Source organism: Lissotriton vulgaris, chromosome 6, assembly GCF_964263255.1.
Source record: "Lissotriton vulgaris chromosome 6, aLisVul1.2, whole genome shotgun sequence".
In the NCBI taxonomy this organism is placed as follows: domain Eukaryota; kingdom Metazoa; phylum Chordata; class Amphibia; order Caudata; family Salamandridae; genus Lissotriton; species Lissotriton vulgaris.
In genome coordinates, this window is record NC_141694.1 from 1,230,356,322 (window position 1) to 1,230,370,180 (window position 13,859).

The 13,859-nt window shown below is 41.1% G+C and overlaps 1 protein-coding gene across 1 annotated transcript in view; it reads left to right on the forward strand.

The window, feature by feature from the left end:
* The window catches only part of SYTL3 (synaptotagmin like 3), a 653,935-nt gene that overhangs the window by 149,060 nt on the left and 491,016 nt on the right, over positions 1–13,859 (forward strand). The window contains exon 3 of the mRNA XM_086927324.1: positions 9,326–9,541. Coding sequence (XP_086783450.1) covers positions 9,326–9,541 — 216 coding nt within the window. The remainder of the gene's footprint in view (positions 1–9,325; positions 9,542–13,859) is intronic.

The window sequence follows — 13,859 nt, forward strand, 5'->3', positions numbered from 1 at the left end:
ACCAACTCCCCACTGCACATGGCTGAAGGCTGTGCATAGTATGGGGTTGGCTGCCTGAGGGGAGTTGGAAGGAAGGCCTGAATGCAACACATGCCCTGTGGCTAACCCCCATACCACTCATTAGCAAAGGGCGTGCATGGCGTGGGTATGGCTGCCTCTGGGTGTCTTCCTGCTGGGAGTTGGATGCATGGCCTGGCTGCAGGTTAGGTCCTGCGGCCAACCCCACACTGCACATGAAGAAAGGCAGTGCACAACATGAGGTTGGCTGCCAGTATGTAGGGCACGGTTGTCTGCTTCTGGGTGGACTGGCAAACCCACTGCTGGGCACAACTCCACAGTGCACTGCAGGGGGTTGGCTTTGCGTATGGTAATAAAATATTACTCAACATTAAAAACTAGAAATTAACTGAAAAAGCAAAGGTTAAAATAATTGTACATTTAGGTGTGATAAAAATCTGTATTTGGTTAAAAAAACGTATAAAAACCTGAAACAAACTAAAGGTTAAAGTAACGTTCTAGTTAGGTGAATATGTCAGTGACAACATTAACGTTTTGATTAAAAAAACTCAGAAATTCACCAATTAACTATAACTTGCGTCCCTACCTTGTACTGCTTGTGACCTCACATATTACATCACTCATGACTCATGTTCTATGACATTATTTATGCCATCAATGATAACATCTCAAATTTCCTCATTGATGACATCACTGATGACCTCTGCCAAGCTTCTTTTGAAAACATTGCTCTATAAATTGGTTTGGCATTAGAGCTATGAAAGTAAGTACGAAATAGCTCAGAATAATATGAAGCATCATAACTGATATCATGTATATAATCCCATAGGTGAAGCAAGCTTGTGTTATGTGCAACTTTGACCCTACACCATGTATGTACTTCATGGGCAGCCAAGCTCATGTTGACTATAAACCACAGATGAAAGGGAAACCTGTTCTGCACATGGTGTCCAATCTGTATACAACTGTTCATGGAAAACCAAGTTCCTCCAGATATTTAAGCCCTGTTACATAACTAATGCCCTACTATGGAAAGTCTTGCCTGTGTCAAACCCCTGACAGTCGCTGAACCTACATTAGGAAATTAAGTGGATATGAGCAGAAAAGTGGGTACTGTTAACACTGTTTAATCTATTGGAGAGAGTTTACTCTGTACCATACTGTTTGCAGACAATGAAACTTTAATGAAAAATACACCACAGAGTAATAATAATAATAATAATAATAATAATAATAATAATAATAATAATAATAATTAACTTTATTCGATTTGGTGAACAAATCATGAAAGCATATAAATAGCAAGTCATTCTTAACAAATCTCACAAGGATACATTTCACTAAAACAGGCTGTGGGAGGGTTACCACATACATAATGTAACCACTTAGAGTAGGTATTGCGGGGAATGACAAAAATACTTCAAGACTTCAATCCCCCCTCGTGATTCTTAGCTTTACAGCAGCAGAGTAATAAAAAGTATCTGCTAAGAACAGCATACACGCTCTGCAAAACTTTCCCAAAGAGTGACTAATCACTTAAAATATTCAAAGTATGAAGGTGCCAAAGACCATACTACCTGCAGCCTTCATACTGTGGTGAAAACTTTACAGGTAACCCATCTACTGGAGCATAACAAGCACATGTACATAGGTTAGTCCCTGGTGCACACAGTCTTCTATATTATATAGAAATTGTCATGCTGATATGATTCTGTCTAATAACGCAATGCTGCTTCCAATTCTTAATATGTTTTACGTAGAATATTTGCCCTGTTGGAAATCTTTTCTGCAGGGTCAAAAAACCTGTGGGGAACATGCTGAACACAAGTCTTCAATCGGCACCTGCACACAGAGTTAATCTTCCATACAAAGATTTATAATGTGTACAATATCTCTACACACCTATGTTGCATTAGAAGCACATGCATTTTGTAAACACTTACACCAACTAGCTGAACAGAGGTTGATAAAAATTAGGTAGAAAAGTAATACAGTAGTAAAACAATCCAGCACACTAGTTGGAGGAAGTCATCAGTGATTTCATCAGTGATGTCATTTGAGATGTCATCAGTGATGCCAGAAATGATGTCGTAGATCATGTGGTGAGTGATGTAATATGTGAGGTCATAAGTAGTGCAATGAAGTCTGCTAACTATAACTGGTGAATTCCTGTGTTTTTTTCTATTTCAAAATGTTAATGTTGTCTAACCCTGGGCGAAGTACTACGTTACACTCGCGTAGTTTGCGAAGTTTGCGCTACTTCGCACTACGCGAATTGCACGTAGCACAGTGCAAACACGCGTAGCGGTCATTTTTTGCTTGCTCGCGGTCCTCAATGTCAAATTGGCGACCGCGAGCGAGCAAAATGACATCCCGGTGAGACTTTGTCCTCATTCATGATCAGCAACATCAAGTTGCCAATCACGAGCGTGGAAAATAAACCTCCCGGCGAGATTCTCAACGCGGGGAGGTCAGGTTTCTCATTGTGAGTGGTCGAGCATGCTCCCGACCGCTTGCGATGAGAATCTACCAGTCCGCATTGAGAAAGCTGCCGCTCCAGTAGAAATCTACACAAGCAGCAGAAAATGACCGCTTGCACTGTGCAAGATGCGGTTGGCACAGATTGCCCAGTGCGGATAAGCATCCAGCACTGTGCAATCAGTGCGAACAGCATTTTGCACAGTGCACTACGCAGTTTGCGTAGCTATGCTTAGCTCGCGTAGTGTGAAGTGCACTTCGCGTAGTTATGCGTAGCGCTACTACGCAAACTACGCCCAGGGTTAAATTGTTGTCACTGACATAACAATACTTTAACCTTTGTTTTTTTCAGTGAATACCTAAGGCATTGCTAAAAAAAAAGTATAGATATTTTTATCATACCTATTATGTTACTTTGACCTTTGTTTATTTTGTGAATATAAATATATAAATATGTATATGTATGGATGCATGAATATATATACATACTTACAAATATATATTGTTATATATGAATAGCACACTATCATAATGTGAAAAACAATTAATATGCTATATATAACACAAATATATTCACTCAAGAAAACAAAGGTTAACGTGACTTTATAGTTGGGTCGTTAAATGAGATAAAAACGAATGTTTAAAAAAAATAATCTATTGAAATTTGCTAGGTATAATTTTACAGAGCTAACTATAACTTTTGTGTAGGTGCATAAAATAGAAATAGCATAAGCCCTGGAGGCAAGTGTCATTCAGCATGTAGAAAGGTCCATGGTGCACCATTTAAAACCCAGAGAAGTTTGGGGTGTAAAAATTACTGTTAAACAAGGTAAAATATGAGTTTACCTGATGTGACAAGCAGAGGCATGTTTCAAAATAGCTTATGGCTTAAACCCAGAGGGCCTCATTTACAATATTTTGACGCCTGGCAACAAGCCTTCCTGCTACATTGTTGGGCGCCAAAATAAAAGGGCAGGAATGCGCCGTATCTACATGATACAGTACATTGCTGTGCTTCTCCCCTATTACTGGGCACAAACAGCAGCTGTGCACTAGCACAGACATCCATGCATCATTTTGCAAGGATGCCTGCCTTGAAGGGATGATTGTTTTTGTGCAGGAAAGGACACCTTCCAGCACAAAAACATTCATTAAAAGCATTTTACTCTTCCCATGCATGCTGCAAAATGCAGCACACATAGAAAGAGGAAAAAATGAGGAGAAATTAAAGTATTTCTCCTTGTTGTGCCTCCTTAACCTCCCCTGGGGAGGCGTAGGATTCTGACGCATTCACAGGTTTAAAAAATGTTGTAAATCCGGGAATGCATCAAGTTCCATAGAAGATTCGTGGGAACACCCACAGCAACAAACGGAAACCACTTCCCCTTGCATCATTGGGAACATTATGTATACAAATAACCTGTATATGTTGTATATCTATTTAAAGGAAGAACAAAAATCTTTTTATTGTGTTGTTTAATTAATCATTATGTCAATGAATATTTTCATGACACTTTTATCAAATTTATTAAATTGAATCCTTTGTGCTATTTCAGTGCCTTATTCTTCATTATTATTCTGTTACTTGAACTTTGCCAGCATTTGTGTTTTGCCAGGGTGTGTTTATTTGCCATAAACACCCACAGCAACAGCCATGGAATGCCCCTTTCACATAGAGTATGTGTGAAAGGGAAACATATTCACAAAGCCATGAAAAGTCACGCAGGGTGACTTTACCTGGCCTTATAAATATGGGGAAGCCCATTGTGTTGTCCTGCATCAATAAAAGTGACACACCAGCAGTGCAATGGGGTTGTAAATAAGCCCCTCAGTGTTGCTTGACTCCTTGGGTGCGGCCGCGATTCTGCACCTGTGCGGCGTTTTTCAAAGTGGGCGGGTTCATGACGGCCCCCAGCCGTCATCAGCACACATGCACCGTAATGCATGACGGCTGGGGGCCGTCATCAGCACCGAAGGGGTTAACATCTATTAAAAAAAAGCCAAGCATTCTGTTGACTATAGATTATCGTAAACAAAAAGATTCTATCAATGTGTAGTGGTTTATATTTTTATGGGTGGTGACAATCTAGTAAATAGACTCTCTCTTTGGGTTGCAAAGATGAGAGCACAATGTGCTTTTTAAAATACCCCTCACACACTAAAAAAATCCAGTAGTGTCATGCTTCATCATTGGGGTCTTCCCGTCCCTCTACGGGGCGGGGCGTGCTACGACCTGACCGACTACGCGGGAGCACTAGTATGGTGACAGGACTATGTGACAGTGCAATGTGGGTGATGTCAGTGAAGTGTAGGGACCTAACGATGTGTGGGAATAAAAAAATTTAAAAATCCTCTGGCTAGTAGAAAAAAACAATTTATTCACTTCCCTAGCTGGGGATGTTAAGAAGGGGGTTTTGAGGTGGAGCAATTCGCTACAACCTGGTCTACATGTTTCGTAGGCAGTCCCCTACTGCCTACTCATCAGGACCTTCTAGTGGTCCCTACTAAAACAAAGCTCAGTTACTAAGTGTAATGGGCCTGTCGTCCTAAAAACCAGCAGTAAAAATCCACTGTTGGTTTTAGCTTCTGGGCATGAGCTGGCCCTTAATGCCACTCTTCAGAGCGGCAACGCGGGTAGAAGTAAGGCTTAAGATTATGCGGACAATAGCGCCGCGGTGATTACCTACCGATTGCCAGCTCATGGGGCATATCACATGCGCCACAGGAAGACCACTATCAGGTCATCATTTTTGAAATTTTTGCTTCATTAAGGGCCAGCTCATGCCCAGAAGCTAAAACCAACAGTGGATTTTTACTGCTGGTTTTTAGGACGACAGGCCCATTACACTTAGTAACTGAGCTTTGTTTTAGTAGGGACCACTAGAAGGTCCTGATGAGTAGGCAGTAGGGGACTGCCTACGAAACATGTAGACCAGGTTGTAGCGAATTGCTCCACCTCAAAACCCCCTTCTTAACATCCCCAGCTAGGGAAGTGAATAAATTGTTTTTTTCTACTAGCCAGAGGATTTTTAAATTTTTTTATTCCCACACATCGTTAGGTCCCTACACTTCACTGACATCACCCACATTGCACTGTCACATAGTCCTGTCACCATACTAGTGCTCCCGCGTAGTCGGTCAGGTCGTAGCACGCCCCGCCCCGTAGAGGGACGGGAAGACCCCAATGATGAAGCATGACACTACTGGATTTTTTTAGTGTGTGAGGGGTATTTTAAAAAGCACATTGTGCTCTCATCTTTGCAACCCAAAGAGAGAGTCTATTTACTAGATTGTCACCACCCATAAAAATATAAACCACTACACATTGATAGAATCTTTTTGTTTACGTATATCAGATTGGAGGGTGATTCTGTCAATACCTCTTCACTTCCTCTACTGTTTTGGGACTATAGATTATCGACCAGTGGATGTCTGGGCATGTGTCCAAGTTAAATAGTTGTAATACACTGCTCTAGACAAATTGTATGCAACAAGGATTTTTATGGTGTGGATTTTTATTTACAAAAATGTACTGATGATTTTAAGGCATTGCAGATTGCTGAATAATGTAGATTGTAGGAGTAAGCCCCTTACAGGTGTTTTAACTCACACTGGGGTTGTAAGCGTGGCTCTACGTTTGTGTGCCATTTTCCTCATCTCAGGAACGTGTCTAGTGTATTTTACCAAACAATGGATGGGTGTCCATAGGGCCTGGCAGAAAGTATCTTTTCAGTGGTAAATTCATATCTGCCAACCTTTTGATTTGAAATTGCGGTTCATGTGAAGTCTTTAGGAGAATAGTCATGTTAAGATGAATACTATATACACTCTTTTTGAAGATGTTCAAGGTTTATAAAGTGGTTGGACTTCAGACATCAGCTCTTCAGTGCGCTTCAGGATCTGTGGAAACTCTGCCTGAAAGAAGGACTGCTGTGCTGCTGACAGGACTGCACTTTGCTTGACTGCTGCTCTGAAGGAACTGCTGCCCTGCTGTGCTAAACTGCTGCCTACTGCCCGCTTGTGTAGGGAGATAGAACTGGACCTGCAACTTCATCTTGAACCCAAGGCTCCCAGAGTGACTCCAATGGCTAGTCTGCTGGCCTCCTGATCTGTTCCTCAGGGACATAAAAGGCTCCCTAACATACTGCACCAGCCCCTGGACACAGCTGCAGTGTGTTCCCGACCCCCAAATGATGACTCACATGCCCTGGACCCTTGGTGTGGCTCAGTGAGCTGAAATCCATCATTTGGCCTCTTCGCAACCACAAACGGGCCATTTCCCGCAGAGATTGCGTTACTCGCACCACGATTCAGTACTAAGCTCCGTCAGCCCAACTTTCAATACTCCAGCTTTGAACGCTTATGGATCGCCTGCACAAAGCTTCAGCCACGCCCACCTGTGACACTGACTGGCTCTTCGTGCTATGGCAACACCCTCCCATGATGCTCTCCCTGCTCCTCGCTGCCCTCCATTCATTGCACACGGGACTCTTGACACAGACTTGAGAAGGTAAACTTTGGTGGGCCTAACCTGGTGACTGTATACAACCTGCGCTCTATCGCGGTCAGCCTGAAAGTGTGACTTTGACCCGGTCCAGTGTGACCAGATAGCTGAAGTTGCCACTGTGTGCGATTTGGCACTATTTTTACTAAAATCTTTTAAAAATTCATAACCCGAGTTCTACTGATAGCATTTTTAACATTTTTGTCTTCTTTTATTTATTAACTTTTGCTCTAGTTTTCTAATTTGGTGTGGGATCCTTTTTGTGCTGTGGTTTTCACTTTGTACTCCTTGACGTATTACACAAATACCTTACACATTGCCTCTAAGTTAACCCTGACTGCTCTGTGCCAAGCTACCAGGGTGTTGAGCACAGGTTAATTTGAAGTTTGTTTGTGCCTTCCCCTGGAAAGGATTGTGGTTACTGTTTGACCAAGGCTCTCTCCCCTGTCAACCAGTAACCCAATTTCTCATACTTGCCAAATATGCAATATGCCCAGCATGTGGTCAAATTTTATGCCCATTATCATATTATTGGTGATAGAAAGTTGGGAATAGGTGTGGCATGTTGAATTTTTTAAATCATATTTATACTTGAACATATACGCAACCTCCTTTAGGCAACCTGCAGCCAAAACTTTGGCTCTGCATTGCCAGCGGATGCGTTGGCCGCAGGGATGGCTCCACCCAGGCCCTGCGCTTAACTCCTTGCATCTGCAGAACCCCACTGCAAATGTCTTTTGGCCATGTACAGTGGGTGAGGGTGGCTTCCAACGACCCCCCCCCCCATATGCAGGAAATGACCAGGTCCTGCACCCAACCACCCTGGGGGTAGCCAACCCCCTGGCTGTGCATACCCTTTGGCCAGGTGCGGGGGGAAGAGGGGGTATGCCAGAAGAGATACAGAAAACGTTTTTTTCTCTGGATAGTCAAGGTGCATTTTTCTTATGAAACCGTTAATAAAAAGCCCTAAAGGGATTTGTCACTGCTGAGATGTCACTTTTTAGTAGGTGTTTCTGAACAACTCAAATGATTTGAAAGTGCATGGGTAGGGGTAACAACTGTGGGATACCTTTGTGTAAAAATGACCTCAGTAGTAGGGAAAATTCTTTATTTGCAGAATTTGCATAAATGCATCTTCCATTATTTGTAAATGTTTTTCCGCGTATGAATTTTATTTTCGTAATTTAGAGTGTACACTGCTTTCCTATGCATGTCCTGAGTTCCCTACTAAATGTACTGCACAGAAAATGATAAATTCAATCTAGAGTTGTTAATAAATTTCTGCAGATTGAGTGTGACTGTGGCACAAGCAGGACTCAGGGGCAGTGTGCAATATTTTGTGTATTGCACTTACAATTACAGTTCTTTTGGTCAGAGAGTAAGTGTGTGTATGATGACATAGAATTGACATTATTTAGGAAGTACACTCCTTAATTATGATATTTTTATTTAACTTGATGTTTAAATTGTATCTTTTAAATGTTTTTCATTACGTAAATGAAGAATTTACTTTGTATCTAATTTGATTCACAAACTGTATCTCCTGAATGTCATTCTTGATGTAAATAATAGCTGTAACTCAAAATCTTGTATCTGTTACTTTACCACTATTTTTTTATTGTGGTTCAACTAAAAGGTATTCCTAAATATCTGCCTTTATTCTTAGGAGTTGAGAGCTCTTTGGGTGTTATATATATCAAGCAGATCATACTTTCATTGGGTTGAGACAGTATTTTTAAAAACATTTTTAATCTGTTATCATTTTTAGGGTACTCAAGATATGAAATCCATGTCCTGAGGATGGTCTCCTACACGAAAGAATAGAGACCGAAACGTCGACTATGGCTTTATCTACCATTGAATATTTAATTAATTTTGTGTTAGGTAGAAAAGCTTGAGCAATTGATGTAGCAAGGGCTGTGTGGATTAATGGTTTTACCTTTTTACATCTTTGCTGTTTATCTTGTACCCAACTTTTTAACTTGATTTAAAAAAAGATTAAATACTCTTTGTTTATATACACCCATTTTTCAATCTCTTTTTGCTCTCTCTCCTGACTGATTACTCACAAGTAACAGCTTTGAATATATGTCATTTCTTCTGTTGCATAACCAGCATTAGTGGGTCCAAATCACTAAGCCCACATGATCTCATCCTTTAAGTGATTTCAAAATTCCTGTGTCTATTAAAATCCCTTGAAGGTATCTTTACCCCATCATACTCTTTGCCCAAACCCTCAAGGGTATACTGGGTTGCCCACTATCAATTCTCAGTCACCAGTGCAGCACTTCCATTGACCATGACTTTTGTTTGCTCCTTGTGCAGGAAATTGAAAATGCAACTGCAGCAACTTCGGTGGAAAGGGGCAAAAAATGCCGGGAAGGAATACAAAGAGAGATCGTGTGCTCGGTGCCAGAAATCACTGGGACGGATAATGAACCAGGGCGCGGTGTGCGTAGGGTGCAGCCATCGAGTGTGCTCTGATTGTCGCGTCTGTTTTGGACTCCAAGTTTGGAAATGCACTGTCTGTCATGCAGTGGGGTAAGAAACACGGTTTTGTCAATGCTTTTGTTTACATTCTTGTTTCACCAAGATTATAACACTGCACTATTGAGATGCGATTCAAAGTACATTCAGCCAACAAACAAAATGTATGACTATTTGTAGACCAAAAGGGATATTTATTGATTGTCACACCTCCTCCAGTCTCTAATCCAGTTTTCACTAATTGTTTTATAGTTTATCTTATTTGCACAGTTTTTATAGAGTGTACCAGACCCTTGCGGGTGTCAGAGTGCTTTCTATTTATGATATACTTTATAGTAGTATATGCAGATACGCAAAAAGTGATTGAAACAAATAACTTGGGGAGATGCTTCAAGGAGAGGAAAAGGGAAGAGTCAGTTATAAGGTAAGGCAATATAAATACAGTATTGTTTCAAAGGAGCAAACCGTATTGGCTGACAAGAGAGTCTGAAAGGATCGCAATCTTTTAGAAAGTCAATGTAAAAGTGATGAGATCAACTACAAAACTGTCGGAATACATCTTCAATAAATCACTCAAATACCACTCATTTTGCTGGAAAGGGACCCCATTTACTTCTTAACAGACAACAAAACTGGGGTACCACGGTTGACCTTTGCCATAGACTACTGCTGAAACAGAGGGATCTTAGGGCTCTGGCCAGGGCCGGCTCTAGGCTCATGGTGGCCCTGTGCAGGGAGCGTAGGTGGGGGCCCCGGAAGAGGGGGTCCGGACGGGGCAGAGCTCAGGAAGGTGTTTTAATAATAATACGTCCAGAAAAGTCGTTAGATGATTGACCATACCTGCGGCTGCTCCTACCCTTCCGAATTCGTCTCAGAACGGTACAATTTTGGAGGAGGAGGGCATTGTGACACACGACATGAGGGACTGGGCGCACAGACAGCTGCAGTGCCAGGGCCATGACCCCCCAGAGAAATAATCGGTGGCTCTTTGCCCGGAAACAGTAATATCGATGCCATATCGAATATGGTATAGAAACAACAATGGTCCCTAGCAAGGAGACAGAGGATCGAAAATGAATATAGACTCAGTCAGTTCTATATTAGCGAAGACATGCCCAGCCGGGCAGAGGTCCTCAAAGTTTATATTTAAATCAAAGTTTGCAAGACAAAATAACACCTTCGACAATTCACGTGCGTGGGGCACAAGCCTGTACCCAACCACGACAATACACAGACACAAACAACATACAAAAATAAACTAATGTCTATTTCCCTTCATAATCGCTGCTTTTCCCTTTCATTTTTAGATATCCCAAATAATACGGATAAGTCATCCAATTCTGGTCCTGGTTAAATTATTCATCCCTAAGCTCGCCTGTGAGCTCTCAAACTATATGCCCCTTTGGTGAGCTCAACATTCTTTTTCTTGTAATTTAAGTGTATCACTGCGCCGTCTATCACTGTATCTTTCCTCCTCGCAATTCAATCGCACCACTGTGTCGTTTTTTGCTTGACCATGCTGTCACCCCTTGGTTTTAATCTTGAGAACTATTCACTTACACCCCTCTTAGTTTGTGCATAATAGCTGTATGCCACTCACCAAGTCACCATCAGTATGTGTTTGTTCACTCAGTCACTTGCCTGCTGACACTATAATGTTAATACCACTCGCTGTCTCCGCTTTGGAAAGAAGCGAATTAGTTGCATAACCACTACACAATGTCACCAGCCTTATGCGTGTAGTTAAATTTAATGTAATTTTTGTCCTCCCTTCTTCTCCTTAGGCTAAAGAGGCTTATATTTAAAAAGGCAACCATTGTTTTGTCCTGATGATGGACCCCATCATTTAGTAAGGGGGTCCGAAACGTCGTCGACTCACTGTGTACCATATACTTGCATAATGATTTACTATACAAAACTACGTAATGGTACCTACAAGAAATTCTCTGTCTAAAATTTGAACTTTACAGAGATTGTTGATTTTGCCTTACAAGCCCTTTTTGTATGTTTTTTGTGTCTGTGTATTGTCGTGGTTGGGTACAGGCTTGTGCCCCACACACGTGAATTGTCGAAGGTGTTATTTTGTCTTGCAAACTTTGATTTAAATATAAACTTTGAGGACCTCTGCCCGGCTGGGCATGTCTTCGCTAATATAGAACTGACTGAGTCTATATTCATTTTCGATCATCTGTCTCCTTGCTAGGGACCATTGTTGTTTCTATATGATAAAGCTCCCCGAGGTCCCTCGCTGATACTATTTGGGGTCCCCTTGTTGTTTAAAATAGATATCGAATATGGTGTCTTACGCTTGGCGGATGGCTTTATGGACAAAATGTGTGAAAATAACGAGCGCTAAAATATGGATCTATGTCAGAATGACAACTTCATAGGAAGTCTATGACAAATAAATGAAATGGGAGCGTGGGAGAAAGGGACAGAAAAAAAGAACTTGTGCGTTTTTGAGTGTGAGGCGGAGCGAGGGAGAGACAGAGAGAAAAAGAGAGTGTGAGAGAGAGAGAGAGAGAGAGAGAGAGAGAAAAAGAGAGATAGAGAGAGGAAATGGGAAGATGAATGTAGACGAGGAGACGACGAGGAGCTCGTTTTGTAGGCAGAGTTGCTAACCTAAATACATTCTGTTGCTTTTTTTGGTTTCTGAAATCTCATTCAGCAGATCTTGCAAGATTAGGCACACTGATGTCTCAGAACCTTGTCCTGCAAAAACTTCAAATAATTTGGTAACAGCATATATTTATCAGCTTTAAGAGGTCTGCACATCATCACCATGGACGCTGTGCTTCCTTACACAAACTCAGCTTGAGAAATGCATTCAGTTATCCAAGAGCAGCTATTATAATCCACTTTCTGGAGTACAGGACACACTACACTAGTAACTTGATGCTGGACTACCTTACTAGAGAAAGCACAAGACGCAACGTCCGCCATTTTGCATATCGTAAGGGAATATTTCATATTATCCCTGCATGAAATAAGGTCTGCAGTGGGTTTAGTTTCAGTTGAGAAAACGAGGTTGTTTTAAACGAAGAAATTAAGAAAAACGCGCATGTAGCTAAGGAAAGAGCTTCCAACTATAAAAATATCTGCATCGGAACTGATTGAAAGACTAAGGCAGTGCTTTCCAAACTTTTCATGTTGGTGACACACTTTGTAGACATGCATCATTTCGCGACACAGTAATTTCGTTTAACAAGCAAACTGGAGGTTAAATTTATTGCATTTTTAGACATGCATCATTTCGCGACACAGTAATTCAGTTTTACCAGCTTAATTCAAGCAGCCTATAATATTTAGTTCAGTAGCTTCAATGCCCATAGTGATTGATAAAACATTACTTTAAAATTGTAAAACACGGTATGGTAAATATTAAAAAAGTTGTTTGTAACTTTGAAAAACACATTTAATAAAAATTCTTCTACAATCAAAAAGTCTCTTCGGAGTTTAAGTAGCTGGACTTTTGAAAAGGATAAATGTTATGTATAACTTTTGTCAACTTATACCAACTATATTTAAGTTAATGTACCTGCTGCTGAACTATGCAAGTGTACTGCCGGGATTAGGTTTGAATGTCTGCACCACTGAACTAGAAATATAACATCTTTTTTTAAAGTCTCCAAGAGACAATGTAGTTATCCAGCTACAACCCAGACTTGTAAATTTTATACAAAGTGCACTGCATCCGGTCCAACCTTGCAAAGTTATTTTCCTAAAACCTACGGTTTCACTGTATTATGTCTACCTAGCAATAGCTAGCACATTTATTTTCCTCAAATCTATGGTTTCACTCTTTTATATTAGTGACTGATATCATGGAGTTATTAGCCTACCAGCAAGAACAACTACATATGTTTCATCCAATGGGGCTAGGTTCTGTCACCCAGGCATCCTTCAAGCTAAGTATGCATGATGATTTGAGTTTTAATAGCAGACTAAACATTCAAGTATACCTTGGTGTGCTAGTGCTTGCAACAGCAATAAAGTTCTGTCTCATATGCACGGAAATCAAGCATAGTAGAGTAAACTTTTTTTTAAACTAGCTAAAATAATGCTTTTTTCGAAATTAATGGCTAACATACTTTTTCTTATACTTGGCCTGTTTCCTTGCTTGCCTTCATTGTCTAACAGAAATACGTCCATTAGAAGATACCAGAACAGTAGTTATTCTGTCACTCCTCGTTCTTGTATTAATAAATGCCAGCAGCCCATTCCTGATCTTGCAGAAATATCCTATCAATCCAATAGGTTTCGGGGAACGGTCTTAAACCTCTGGCTGTGCCTGTAACCCAGAACGGGCCCAGAACCCCTGCCTGGCTGTGCCAGTAATGTCCCACTGGAGGGCAGAAGCCAGGCACCCCCA